The sequence below is a fragment of the Cynocephalus volans genome, chromosome 15 (genome assembly GCF_027409185.1).
Source record: "Cynocephalus volans isolate mCynVol1 chromosome 15, mCynVol1.pri, whole genome shotgun sequence".
NCBI lineage: Eukaryota > Metazoa > Chordata > Mammalia > Dermoptera > Cynocephalidae > Cynocephalus > Cynocephalus volans.
In genome coordinates this window covers 55,192,279-55,207,051 of record NC_084474.1, presented here as the reverse complement: position 1 = coordinate 55,207,051, position 14,773 = coordinate 55,192,279, and the positions used below count along the sequence as shown (strand labels likewise).

At 40.3% G+C, this 14,773-nt stretch overlaps 1 protein-coding gene across 1 annotated transcript in view; it reads left to right on the top strand.

Moving 5' to 3' along the window:
• Window positions 1–683: 683 nt before the first annotated feature.
• The window catches only part of GRHL2 (grainyhead like transcription factor 2), a 114,007-nt gene continuing 99,917 nt past the window's right edge, over window positions 684–14,773 (top strand). Inside the window, exons 1-3 of the mRNA XM_063079911.1 lie at window positions 684–872; window positions 9,234–9,301; window positions 13,731–14,124. Coding sequence (XP_062935981.1) covers window positions 705–872; window positions 9,234–9,301; window positions 13,731–14,124 — 630 coding nt within the window. The 5' untranslated portion in view covers window positions 684–704. The remainder of the gene's footprint in view (window positions 873–9,233; window positions 9,302–13,730; window positions 14,125–14,773) is intronic.

Genomic DNA, 14,773 nt, shown 5'->3' with positions numbered 1-14,773 from the left:
ATAATCAAATAAAATTACTTGGCCCCTAGAATGATTAGATATGGAACGCCAAGTTTGAAGGGAATCAAATGTCTTAGTCTGTTTTGTGCTGCCATAACAGAATACCTGAGACTGAGTAATTTATAATGAACAGAAATTTATTCGCTCATAATTCTAGAGGCTGGGAAGTTCACGATCAAGGGGCCTGCATCTTACAAGGGCCTTCTTGCTGCGTCATCTCATGGTGGAAGGTGGAAGGGCAAAGAAAGGGCAAGAGGGACAGAGACCAAGAGGGGGTGAACCCGCTCCAGCTATAACAAGCCCACTCCTATGATAAGGGCATTAGTCCTTTCATGGGAGCAGAGCCCTCATGACCTAAACATCTCTTAAAGGTCCCACCTCCCCATACCATCATATCAATTAAATTTCAAGATGAGTTATGGAGGGGGAAAGCATTTGAGTCTTTTAAAGACTGTTACTACTTCTCATAGTGAAAAAATTAATTAGTGGTTTTATAAATGTAATGTGGCTTTAAACTTTAGTTTTAAACATAAAACTTTAGTTTTAATCTTCCTTTTCTTGTTCCGCATTCTGGGGAAATACAAATTAATGCTTGTAAACATATAGTGTGTATATTTTTAGTGGGAAAAAGAACATTTCTCTGGTAATGAACCTCACATTTCTCTTGCTTTCACAGTAATAAAAGACTAGTGGCCTTAGTGCCCATGCCCAGTGACCCTCCATTCAATACCCGAAGAGCCTACACCAGTGAGGATGAAGCCTGGAAGTCGTACTTGGAGAATCCCCTGACAGCGGCCACTAAGGCAATGATGAGCATCAATGGAGACGAGGACAGTGCTGCCGCCCTGGGCCTGCTCTATGACTACTACAAGGTAGACCCCACAGCCCCGCCCCCTCCTCTTCCCAGGCCAGGGAACTAACCGTTCTTCCATACTCAATGTGGAATTCAGCCTCTTTCTGTTCTCATGGCCTTTCTGTTTCCCTGTTCTATGAAGCCTAACTTCACTACCACCCAGAGAAGTTTTCATTCTGGGATAATTATTTCTTGTGTCCTTTGTTCACATGCATAAATATTATTTTCATAGTTTTTACTATTATTAAGAGATCTTTATTTTAAAAATTAAAAAAAAAAATTGGCACCCAGAGAAGTTTGCATTTTGGGAAAATTATTTGTGTCATTTATTCAAATGCATAAATATTACTTACATATTATCTTCTTTTAATTATTAATAAATCTTTATTTATTAAAAAAAAAGAGATCCTTTTTTGGCAGCTGACCAGTACAGGGATCTGAACCCTTGACCTTGGTGTTATCAGCACCCTACTATCCCAAGTGAACTAACCGGTCAGCATGTTTACATATTATTCTTAATATCATATGAGCGATTTTCAAAAAGTTTGTAGAAAGATTCATATTATTTTAAAATTCTACTTTCCCATAAACTTTTTGACATACCTTCGTATTACAAATACTTTCTTGCCACCATTTTTACTTTATGAATAAGATTTTTGGTGAATGAAGTGTATCACATTGTATGGCTGAACCATAATTTAGTTATTGCACCATTGTTGAGCATTTAGGTTGCCTTTAGATTTTTCTGATTTCATAAGAAACATTCAGGGTTTCTAGGTTTTTCAGTTTTATAAGGAACATTGCAATGAACACTTCTGTGGAGCTTTTGCAGAAATTCTACAACCCAATTTTGTCACAACCCTAACTGTGTCTATTTGTTTCAATGGGTACTAAATTTTCATTTTGAAAAACCTTTGAAGCAAAATGGGTGTAATTCACTTACATTACAAAAAATACCTGTCATATAGTACTTACAAAATTGTAGTGTTTCAGGATATCAACAGGAAACAATGGTCTGTCTCAATTATCAAGGACTATTCCTGGTATGACCTGCTCCCTTAGAATCGCTGAAGTGTAAAAAATCAACAAGTGTTTACTCAGTGAGGAGATTTATTGCCTGCTTTGATTGTAAACACCTTGGGCTTGTGCTGGGAATTGACACAAAGGTGAGAATGGCTGTATTTGTTTTGCTGGTCAGGGCACAGTGAACTTTTATTTTAGAATAAGAACTGAATCCCGCCTCCCCTTCTCCCTCTATCACAGGAAAATCAGAGCTCTAGGCAAAATCACCCAGGAGGAACAATTTCCCTTTCAGTGATCTTCAGTCTCCTCTTCCTGTTTTCTTTCTGTTTCCTGCCTCCTGTTTCCTTACAGCAGCCTCTCCTTTGCACATATTGTGGTCCCCTGTCTCTCTCTTAAACTGGAGTTTTCTTTCAAAAGATCTCCTGCCACCACCAACTTTGGCACTGCCCCCACGTCTTCTGTCACAGCGTTCTAAAGCCAAGTCTTTCATTTTCCAACTTCCCATTTTTTCCCATTAAAACCCAGGAGGGCTCCCTCCTTGGGGATGGGAGGGCGGGATGGGTGGCTTATCTAAGAAGAGCAAGGTGTGAATGCCAGGTCGGCCCTTCTAGGGTATTTTAAATGAGGATATTAAGTCAAATAAACACATCTTTAATTATTAGAAAATGTTGGAAAAATATATGAAGGGCATGCCATTGGTACCCTTGCCAGTCTAGGCTGATTTTCCCCCCTAATAAAGAGAGCCCAAGTCGGAAGATTTTGACAGCACTCTTATGAGGGTATAAAACTCTCAGCAAGACCCCTGACAAAGCAAGAAGGCCTTTAACTTGGAGGGATTTGAGCTCCGGGTGAAAGAGAGTTTTAGGGCCTAAACTACATTTCATGTAAGTAGGGCTGTTTCCTCTAACAGTGGAGTGTGTGTGTGGAGTGGAGAGGGCGGGTAATGCCTGAAAAAAATAAGCTTGAAAACCAAAACACTTTCATGGTAGGCTTTTCTTTCTTCTTTTCTGTTTGTGGTTGTTTTATATTTTTCATCCTTTCTGACTGAGGATCTCATTTGGAAAAACACAGAAATAAATCATAAATGTTTTGGAGTGAAAAATTCCAAAATTTATTGAGGATAGTGCAGTAGCACAGAACTCATCAATTTAGGCTGCTTTGAGTTCTAAGCCATTTATTGAGGGTCCAGCTTGTTTTTGCTCTCATCCTTAGAAAGAAATTGAAAAATGATTTTTCTTTAGGATAAAAAAGAATAGTCAACTTGACAGTTTTATTGATCTTTAAAATCTATTAACACATCATTAAAGTGATCCTGATTTAATCACTTGGGTCATGACAAGTTCTTTTTGTAACTTTTATAATGTTAAATTATGATGTCAGTTAATTGTCTTAATTAGGCTTTGATAATTCTTTTTTTGTATTAATGAAAAAGAGAAGCATACCCCGAAACAAAAATAATTAGTAATTTATGAAAGCAATGTACTTTATCACCCATAGGTTCAGAGGATAATTAAATATTAGTAAATATGAGTAATTTAGTATTAATAAATGTGCTACCTACATTCTTTCTCCTCTTGCACATTTGCTAACATTTAAAGGAAAGTTAAAATATTGCTTTCTGTAAATATTTTGAGATGGGTGGTAGGGAGTTTACATAAAAGTCAACTTATAGCCAAGTCTATAACTCTTTCTGTTGAATTAATATTTTCCAAGATGGTGTGGACTAATAGACTTACATGGCTGCTTTTATTTTACAACCTTTGCTGTATATTTGCTAGAAACATTTTACTGTCTGTGGAAAGAATTAGTCTTGTTTGCAAAAATTCTATGTTCAAATGACCATTTTGAGGCCTTTGTCAGTTCTCTGGATGTTCACAGTTTATATATGCTGGTGTTAATGTTATAACAAAGTGAAATGTCCTCTGAGAATAGACCTTTTTTATGTAGTTAAAGTGAAATGTTAATAAAAAGAAGCAATTCTTTTATTTTGAGTATAAACTTTGGGAAGTTAAATTATTGTAACAATTGCGGTCACATTGTCATTTAAATTTTATAGACATTTTATACCTCTTAAGAAGTGAGAATTGATTCTTTTTTTGAAAGACACCATTTTCCCTCACTCCTGAGGTTGGTGTACATCACCCCTGAGGGGACAATAGGGGTCTGTAGAGAGAGAGGAGTTTGTGGGATACAAGCAGCCACCCAAGAAATGGTGGTTTCTGTCCTGGGAAACTGGCAAAAGCTTGTCTCTATATAACCCTTTATACATCTCAAAGTCAACTGCCCCCACGGGAGCATCACATCGAAGCCTGTCAGGTTGTAACTTTCACAGTTCAGGACACAAAGTGAGATTTACCCAGGGTCACAGGACAATCCTGTATTGCAATCATCCATTTTATTACAATGCCCATCATTTGAAAATGGTTCAAATTCATAAAATATACACTTGAAGCTTAATATATTGTTCACTATGTGGTGTTTATTAAAAAACCTAAATTTATAGAATTTCTCATAATTTAGAGGCTCAAACTCTAGCCCAGTTCTCTGTCCAGCTTAAGCTACTTACCAATAGGAGTTCCAGAGTCAAGTATGAATTTCAGGCACGACAGAAAAACATGACAGATTAAATTGGATACTTAAAAGAGTGGTTTGACTTAATTTACCTTACTTTTATTTTTCCCTCGAGAAAGCTAGCGGTCTGTAATCATCTGGTTCCATCTCTTGTGAAAATAGGCTTCCTTGGTCAGTTGGTTTCTATCTGTTCTGCCGATCTGGAACTGCTGGAAACCAGTTTGCTGGTTTGTCTGTTTGTCTGTCCATATATCCATCCATTCTTCCATTCATCGATCCAGCAAATATTCACTAATTAACTGTGACCTTCCAGCAATGGCGATAGATAGTACGGGGATGGATTGGATATCCAAAGGCAGATGGCACGCAGTTTAACACCTCAGAGAGGTCACAGAGAGTCACAGTCCAGGACAAACATGGTCCTAGAAATCTATATTCACAGTGTATGTAGGTAAGTGCTGTAAAAGGGTCCATTCCAGGAGCAATGAATTGACTGTGACAACTTCCCAGAGAGTTCACAGGTCTGTTGGGTGGACAGATGAGGAGAAAGCATTTCAGGCAAAGGAATGGGAGATGAAAAAACATGGGGTGTAAAACTCAAGGCTGCACTCAATGGAATCCAAGTAATCAGTATTGCTGAACTGGGAGGGTGAGTGAGGGGGATGAGGGGGTTGGGTTGGTCAGGAACTCAGCAGCTCCGTTTGGTAGGTCTTGCCAGGTCAGGTGGGAAAGCCAGGGCTTTATTCTCCCAGAGGGGAGTCTAGGTCTAGGTGTGAGGTCTTACTCCTCACATGATGAATGAATAAGTGATCTGATAAATATTCACAAGCTGTTGAAATATTTTTAAAAATCAGCTTTTCTATTTTTTCCAGCTTTACTGAGGTATAATTGACAAGTAAAAATGGTATATGCAAGGGTACTTCAAAATAGAATTAAAATATAATAAAAATCTCTTCATGAACTTTTTGAAGACCCATCATATTTAAAGTATACAACTTAATGTTTTGATATATCAAGTTTTCATGTTAAGTTTGTACATATCCATTACAGAAAATGCAGAAAACTTAAAGTTGAAAATGAAATGTCTGTAATCCTTTTATCATAATATTTGGCATCATTTCCTCCAATACTGAAGGATTGTGAACTTAGGCCTTGTAGATTAGAGAAATTATCCACACATATTGCAGCAGTGGCGGTAGCAGCAGCAGCAGTAGCAGCAGCAGCAGAGAGGTGGGTTGGGTGCAGAGTCCAGTGAGAAGTCCATTGAATAGTCCAGATAGAAAAATGATAAAGATCTGATGTCAGAGCAGGGTGGTGGGATTCCCTGGATCAGCATGTGTGAGTGTTCTCCCAAAATCAGCCACTGAAGCAGGCACTAAGTAGAGACAAATCAATGTGTTCGAAAAATCATTAGGTATTTTTGAGAATGAAAGCTGGCGACTGATTATGTGTGTGTGTGAGCTAGTGGGGGAGCCATAACTAGGGGCAACATGCCTAAGATGATCCAGGATGAATTGAGGTAGAAAGTGCAGAAGTAAGGCTTGCGGGGAGAAGATAATTATGGGTTGAGTTTGATGTGTTGTTGTAGAACGTCCAGGTGGGAATGTCTGATAGACAATAATGTAGATCTAGGCCTCAAGAGAGCACATTGAGTTCAGAGGTTTCAGTTTCTCTGAAGACAGCCTGCAAAGCCAAAGATGGACATGGTTCAAAGAAGTCCAGATTGGAGCAAACCCAAAGGTTAATGGCACCTTCACTGCATGGTGTTCAGCACTGTAGACTGAGCACAGTTGTCAATTCAAAGCTCACATCAGTGACTCTTAGCAACAATAACATTCACTTCCATGCATCTCTGGGAAGTGCTAACATGTTTTAGTGTTTGGAATCCTTATTTCCTTTATTTCTTTGGTTTTGCCTTCTTCAGACCATTTTGATTGACTGATTCCATCAAATGAATTGAGTGAGAGACTACTGGATTCCAGGCAGTTGGGACTTATATAACAATGCACTAGCTAGACACTCATGGAGATTGTAGACTTATCAAGGAATCAGAAATTTAGATGGCATTAGATGCATGGTCATGAGTTAGCCTGGAGAAGGCATGAAGGAAGGGGGGAGAGAGAGACATGTTCCAGTCAGAGAGGACTTTGTGTGGTGGCTCTGTAGTGAGAAGGTGCAATGTGGCTCAAGTGTGGTAAGCAATGAAGGGCTGCCAAAATGGGGCGAGAGACATTTTGGAGGCCATGTTCCTGAGAGAAATGGGCAGCACTGAAGAGTTTCAGCAGCAGTGTGATGAGATCAGACTTGCATTTTTAAGAAGACCACTCTTCCACTTCCTGACAAATTCACGTAGGAGTTGCAGGAGTTAAATGGAGAGGAGAGACCATTTAGGAGCCCGTTGCAGCAGCTCAGGAAGGAGAAACTGGAGGCTGATCGTCCAGGGGATGTGGATGGATATCAGAGACACAGGGGACTTTATGCCTTCCTGGTTGGTAGGGGAGATGGTGAGCAGTGCTTGGGAACCAAGGAGAATGTGGCTTCAGCACAGCACATGCATGACATGTTAAAGGAACCATGAAGAAGTAAGACATCTGTCCCTAGTTCCCTTTCTTGCCTGCCTTTTGCTCATCTCAAAAGCCATATCTCCCTCTCTTATTCCTCACACTGGCCTTTTCCTGCCATACCCTCAAGCCTTTTATAAGGAGACCCCTTTTCCACCCACCTGACAAATTTCTGCCTACAGCTCAGCTCCTCTGGGGAGCTCTGTCCTCTGGGCTTCCAGAGTGCCCTGTATGTAGCTCAGTTCTACCTCATCTCACTGGGTATTAATTTTTTTTTAAAGCACTGTTAGGAATAACTATATTTTTGGAGAAAAGCCAAGTACTCTCTGGTGGGGTGGGCAGGGGGATAAGGCACCGGGTGCAGCGGCAGGCAGAGCTGGCTCTCCTTAAACACCTTCCTCCTCCTTACTGCCTTTCAAAAAAAATTGTGGTAAAATATACACAACATAAAATTTACCATATTTAAGTGTACAGATCAGTGGCATTAAGTACGTTCACACTGTTGTGCAACCATCACCGCCATCCATCTCCAGAACTTTTTCATAATTCCAAACAGAAACTCTGTGCCCATCAACCAATAACCTTCCAGCTGCTGCTAATTTCTATTCTACCTTCTGTCTCTATGAATTTGACTCCTCTAGATACCTCATATAAGTGGGATAATACAGTATTTGTCCTTTTGTGTCTGGCTTGTTTTCTTTAGCATCATGTCTTCAGGTTCATCCATATTATAGTATGCATCAGAATTTCATTCCTTTTTTAAGGCTGAGTAATATTCCATTGTATGGATATACCACATTTTGTTTATCCATCTATTTGTTGATGGACACTTGGATTGTTTCTTCCTTTGGGCTATTATGAATAATGCTGAAATGAACACTGTTGTACTGGATATTAAAATTTTATGTTTATCTGTCATCTTCAATAGATAACAGAAACTATGTTTTTTCATCATTTCTATCTAGTACTTAGCAATGCTTGGTTCATTGTAGATTCTCAAAATTGACATGAATGAAAGACTTACAGTTGATTTACTTTATTTCTGTTTCACAAATACTTATAAAATACCAGATACTCTAAGTGCTTTAAACAAATTAACTCATTTAATTTTACTGAAAACCTGTGAGGTATAGGACTATCATTATGCCCAGTTCACAGGTGTGGAAAGTGAGACAGAGTTATTTTAGTGGTAGAGCTGAGATTCAAACACAGGCAATCAGGCTCTAGGTCTTAACAATTTACCACCCTGCTCTGTCCTCACTAGTCCAGCTGTCTAGGTTCGCATATGTATTCAGGTGAGTGGAAACCATAGGAATGGTTGCTGGAGGAGTCCAGGGATGCTTCTCATAAATTTGCTTTCATCTCAAAATAGTGAGGCTGCATTTTGGGTGCAAAAGAGTTTGGCTAGAAAAAAGATCTGGAAATTTAACAAAAAACCAAAACAAACAAAACATCCAACCAACCAAACAAATCTTGCTCATGTGTTTGAAAACTATGGTAGAGTAAAGGATCCACGATGCAGTAGGGAGATTAGGTGATGTTCAAAAACACAGCTGGTGGAGGTGTCCCTTCTCTCAAGTAGCACTTTTCCAATAATCTCTCAGGTAATATGTTGGCATTATGGTTGTTAAGACAATAAATAAAGTGCATTAGAAAAAAAAATTGTGGAAGCAAGTCTATGAGCCATGTAGGGTGGCCCAGGTATATCAGGTGCTTGTTCCCCCACTGGCCAACAGTGCAGCCCCATGCCCAATTCCCCACCCCCAGCCCCTTCAACACCTGAAGTCCCTCATCAGAGAGGAGGGTCTGTCCCTGTTCCTTAGCATGCTGCTTGCTGTAACTCCACGGCATCTTCTGTCTTCACAGTGGCACCACATCCAGATTCACCCTCCACTCACATTGCTCCTCTCCCCTCATCTTCTTCTAAGGTGGGTAGTAGGAGAGTCATGGCAGGTGCTCAGTCCCAGGGTGAGTCCCCTAGGTCAGCAGCAAGCAACTGAATTTGTTTGTGGTGGCCCTACATTCATCACTACCCTTTGTCTCTGGCTCCACTGTCATTGTCACTCAGGCTACTCACCTTTAACCATGTCTTGGAGATAGCAAATTTTCCACCTTTTCCTGGAAAACATTCTATTTTTGCTTCTTTGCTTATGCTGGTGTCTAGCTCTGCACATGGTCATGGTTGCATATGTGTAAGTCTGACTGATGGTTGGTGATGTTTCCAGGTTCCTCGAGACAAGAGGCTGCTGTCTGTAAGCAAAGCAAGTGACAGCCAAGAAGACCAGGATAAAAGGTATGGTGTACATAAAGGAATAGACCTGCTTCCAGAATAACTTTTTTAAATGTTTTGTGAAAACAAGAGTGTTAAACTAAGTTTTGTTCTTGAGGAGATGGGGTCAAGAAGCTTAGCCCTCTCTATCTGTCTTTTGGAGTCTGGGCCAAAACTAGATCTCTCAATGGGCAAAGCAAATTGCATTTTCCGGTTGTGCATTTAAAGGGACATCAGTGAGCTCTCCAGGTACCCCCTTCCAAGGAGGCTTTAAATCCCAAGAATTAGAGGTGATGTGTCGGCAAGAGACCCCGCTGCTGGTATGAGCTTTTCTGATCCATCCCATGGCTCTACCACTGCAGTCAGGCCCTTGAGGGAGTGAGAAACTTGCAGGGTCTCTGAGGTGGGAGAGGGAGGAGGGTGGGCTGGTCTCTGCCCAGGGAGGTGACTGGTGCAGACCATGCACAGCAGCAAGCACCATCCAGGTGCAGGGCAGGAGAGAGGTCAGGAGGTCATTATGTGACACCCCCTTCCTGCCCTCCTGAGTAAAGAACCAGGTGAAAAGCAGACACAGTCATATAAATTGAGATTAAAAAGAAAAAAAAAACAAAAAACCTCAAACCAGCTTTATTTCTAATGAAGCCAACTGGAGAATGTGACTTGGAACCTTCAGTTTATCACATTTTGGTCCTGACTCAGGTAAGTCTACCCATCCAGTCCCAGGCAGGGCTTCATGCCACTTGTGGACAGCAGAGCTGACTGTAGGGTCCCCCTGCTTGGCCAGGGTAATCCAGACAAAAAGAGAGGACCAGAAGAGGCTGAGCTGCTCTGCTTAGCTACTTCTCCCAAATTCACCCATCAAATAAATCTCTTCACCTGTTGTGGGATGGAGAGAAGCTACAGTGATTTCCTATTGGAGGTTCTTTCACATGGAAATACAAGAGGTCTTCAAAAAATTTATGGTAAGATTCATATTATCTTTTAATTCTGTTTTTCCTTGAACTTTATGAAGTACCCTCTTATGAAGCCAGATAAATCAAATCCTCTGTGAGCACATATGTCAGATTCCTACCTGTCCATGATAGGAACTGCTTATGACATTCTACTCTCTGTGACTAGCAGCGGGGACCACTTCACCAGCAGCAGCCCTGGGCTGCAGCACCTCCATGGCTGTCTGCATCTGATCACGGTTCCACTAGAGATCTTCTGAAACTCCATGCTGCCCTGGAGTCCTGGGACCTCACTGGCAGGAGTGATGACAGGGAAGAAGAGGCTGACTGTCCCTGTAACTTTCCCTAGATCTAGCAACTTTTACTGAGCCAAGCTTGTGCTGTCTGCTACATCCTGTACCAGTGATCAAAGCAGGGTTGGGGCAAAACGAGTCTGAGCTGTCTGTCTACATGGTACATGATAGACAAGAGAGGCCATTTTTTGTTAAAGCATCTTTTAGAACATTACAAAGTGACAGCCGCTCATTGCATATTAATGGTTATTTTTGTGATTTCCATAGAGTAGCTTTAAAAAAACTGACAGTGAGGTATAGACTAAACCACCTTGTACAGACTAATTATGACTTAGTAGACTTCTCATTGAATGTAATTTGGAAGGATATTATTTTGATCTGCAACGTATGCATGAATTAAGATGCCATGTGCTAACATGATATCATTATAATTGTTTATATACAGAGATTGCTACTTGGAAAAATAACAGAATTTCAATGACATGATCCAAAATTTTGAAAAAGGATATTTAAGCACCACTCTTAGCATTGCATTTTTTCTTATAATATTTAATTCAATTTTAAATTCCATTGTAGGTAAGTCAGTATCTCGCAGTAGTTCTTACTTTGTCCTAATTATCCATTTTTTGGATGTCTTTCTGAAATTCTCTGGTATTTGCTTCTAAAGCTAATACTATTTTACATAGTTACACATTTTAGAGTGGTGCTGAATCTGTCATTAACTGGTGATATGGTAATAATGATTTGATTAGATTTATATAACTCTAGAGCTTCCTTATTTGTTTGTTTGTTTAAAAGGACACCTCCCCAAAAATATTTTGGCTTGCGTTCTTTGTTTAAAACTCAGATGTTTTGCATGAATTAAAGAATTAAGAAATTTGGCCTGAAATGAACTCTAACTATAGAAGTTGGTTAACTTTAAATATTTTGGCAAAGCCAATAACACTGTACTTGTGCAAAGTCCAGAATGGAAAGTGGGTAATTGACTTGGTAGCAAATCAGTGTAGATGAACTTGTTTACACCCAACCTAAAGGACATTTTCCACAAGTATTAATGGTCTGGTGTGAAATGAGTCTGGGAAATTCTACGTTACAATTAAACAGGTAAAGGAATGCTGGAGGTCCTTTACTGTGTTCATGATATTTGTGACCTATCAGGGTGGTCTTGTTATGGCAATATTTGTGTTTGCTGTTTTGTTTTTTAATACTGATTTTATCATGTGCTCCTTTCTCGGAGGAACATTTAACATTCCATGCAGTGCTCTAAACAATGGGGTTTATTTAGGAAATGCTGATGTAAATGGGTGTTCTGGGTTTTGGTCTCCTCCCGCTAACTGGATTAGACATAATTTCTAAATTTTTACTCTCTCTTATATATAGATTCATTCTATTGATTTGAGCATAAAAACAGGTTATTACTTAAAGCCAGGCTGTTTGTAGGCTTGTGATTTTACTTCTTAAAGGATTATTTTCTAGAATTAATTCTACACGTATGTGTCAGACTCAGAGAAGTTTAGATATTTTTCTGTTGGCTTTTTTTATGTGGAACCATTCTTTCCTCAAGCTTCACTTTGAAGATTCATCTGAAAAATCAAAGCTCAAAATGCCAAGTCCTGCTTGATAGTTAGACAAGCTCAGAGGCTAAAGGACTTCCTTCTTTACAGAGAGGAGCCAGGAGGACCCAACTCTTGGAAGGACCAATTTTATTTGAATATTTCTCTCAATCAGAGATGCCAAAGTCTCAGAAAGCACATGCTAGATAAAAAAAGAAAAAGAAAAAAAAAAAAAAACCCAAACCCCCCCAAACCCAGACATCTGAGATGGGGATGCATGCAAAGCATGTATTTTCTCTCCATATTATTCATAATAATCCATAAATAAGTGAGAGGTGGCCCCAGAATTCTACTGACCAGAGTGACTTTGCCAGTAAAATCACTGCTGTCACAATAATCTTCCATTAGTGAGTTCCTCATTGCTTTTTTTTCTCTCCCAGAACTCTTTAGTATAAATGAAAGTATTTCATCCTAGCCTGGCAAGAATTAACTTTCTCAACCCTGTCCTTTCTCTCTGTACCAGCCAGGAGGTCTGAGATCTGGAAGATCTTTTTTGTTTTACATAAACCCAGTTACACCACTTCCTTAAGCCCCAAAGTAATTCAATGCTAAGGATATCAATGAGCTCATGTTATTTCTATTTGGTGAAAGTATTTTAATGATAAACTCTCATTATCTTATTTTTCCTTTAGGGGTTTAGCCCACAGAATAGTGAAAAATATCCTTCCTACTCCCCCACCCCTTCCAATTACTTCCCTCTGGTCTTTTTTTTTTTTTTGTATTTTAAATCTTTTTCTTTTGAAAGTTTTCAAACATATACAGAAGTACAGAGGATAGTATAATGAAACCCCAGATACTCATCCCATCCTCCAGGTCAGCAATGATAAATTTTTGTCATGACTGCTTGATATCTACCTTTTCTTTCTTTCTTTCTTTTTTTTAATAGTAATCGTATTTAAAATAAATCCCCAAGTTCATGTCATTTCACCTCTAACTACTTCTGATTTGTATCTCTAAAAAAATGGATGTTTTATTACATAAGCTCAAACTCATTATCACATCTAACTAAATTAACCATACTTTTTTATTATCACCTGATTCCCTGTCCATATTCGATTGCCTCAGAAATCCCATGACCTCACAAATGCCTCCGTGGTTTGTTCAAGTCAGGATCCAAACAAGATTTACTCATTATATTTGATCGTTAGGCCTTTAAATTGTTTTAAACCTAAAACAATCCTCCCACCCTTCTTTTTCCCCAGGCCTTTGACCTGTTGATGAATTTAGGTCAGTGAGGTGTGCTACATTCGGTCTGAGTGATTGCTTCTTTTGGGGGTTGTGGAAGTCATTCTTGCAGCTCCTGTATTTCCTGAGAGCTGAAAGCTGCATCTAAAGGCTTGATTAGATTTCGGGCCAGCGCTTTTCATTGGCGATCCTACCTTACGGTGGGGCTGACTCCTTCCCACTGCGTGACACCGGGAGGCACACAGGACTAGTCCTCTTCCAGTGATGCAAAGGCCCATTGCATCCCGTTGCGAAGCTGGCCATCGCCTTTCCCCGCTGGCTTTCCCATCCACCGGTGACTGCCTGCACTGGTTATTTTATCAGGAATTGAACAACGGTGACTTATCTAATTCTCCCATGTTTGAACACACAGGAACTGTCTTGGCAGCAGTGAAGCCCAGAGTAATCTGAGTGGAGGAGAAAACCGGGTGCAGGTCCTCAAGACGGTTCCAGTGAACCTTTCCCTAAATCAGGACCACCTGGAGAACTCCAAGCGCGAGCAGTACAGCGCCAGCGTCCCCGAGAGCCCCGCCGTCATCCCGGTGTCAGGCATCACCGTGGTGAAAGCCGAGGACTTCACACCGGTCTTCATGGCCCCACCCGTGCACTACGCCCGGGGGGACGGGGAGGAGCCGCGCGTGGTCATCTTCGAACAGACTCAGTACGACGTGCCCGCCATGGCCACCCACAGCACCTATCTCAAGGACGACCAGCGCAGCACCCCCGACAGCACCTACAGCGAGAGCTTCAAAGACGGGGCCGCAGAGGTGAGCCCCCGCCCGCCCTCCGCAGCCGGGACCCAGGACCGGAGCCCCCAGCTGAGGCTTTTTCTTCTATCCGTTTGCTTTTCGTTTTTATTTTTGTTTGTTGGCAGGTAGGGGGATCCAGACCCTGGCCTTTGATACCAACACCGGGCTCTAACCTACGGCAGCTAACTGGCCAGCCCTCTATTTGCTTTGCTTTTTAAGTGGGATAAATGAATTAAACCGAGTTTAGTGTTTTTCTGTTTTTTTTTTTTTTTTTTTTTAATGTTTTTGTTGCTATTGGAGTATTCTTTTTAATCAGGTATTAATAAACCTGTGTGTCTGTGTATATGGAGGAATATTTCTATTTTTCTGGACTCTTAAATGACAGATTGCTTTGTGTTAGTTTTAGTCTTAAATATTTACCAAGAATTTAGAAGTGTTTGTGTGGAAACTTCCTGCTTTGTAAAGTTTTCGCCTTGACCTCATCGAGTTCGTAACCTTTTAAATGGTAGGTAGCCAGAGATGTTGCCTGTTCATTCTTTTTAAAAGCAATATAACTCCCTAAAATCTTATCTGATTGAATACTTAAGAGGAGAATTTGTGTTATCAGTCATCAAGTGTGTGTATGTGTGCGTGCTTTGAACCTTAGAGAGACGGCGCATTTGTCTCA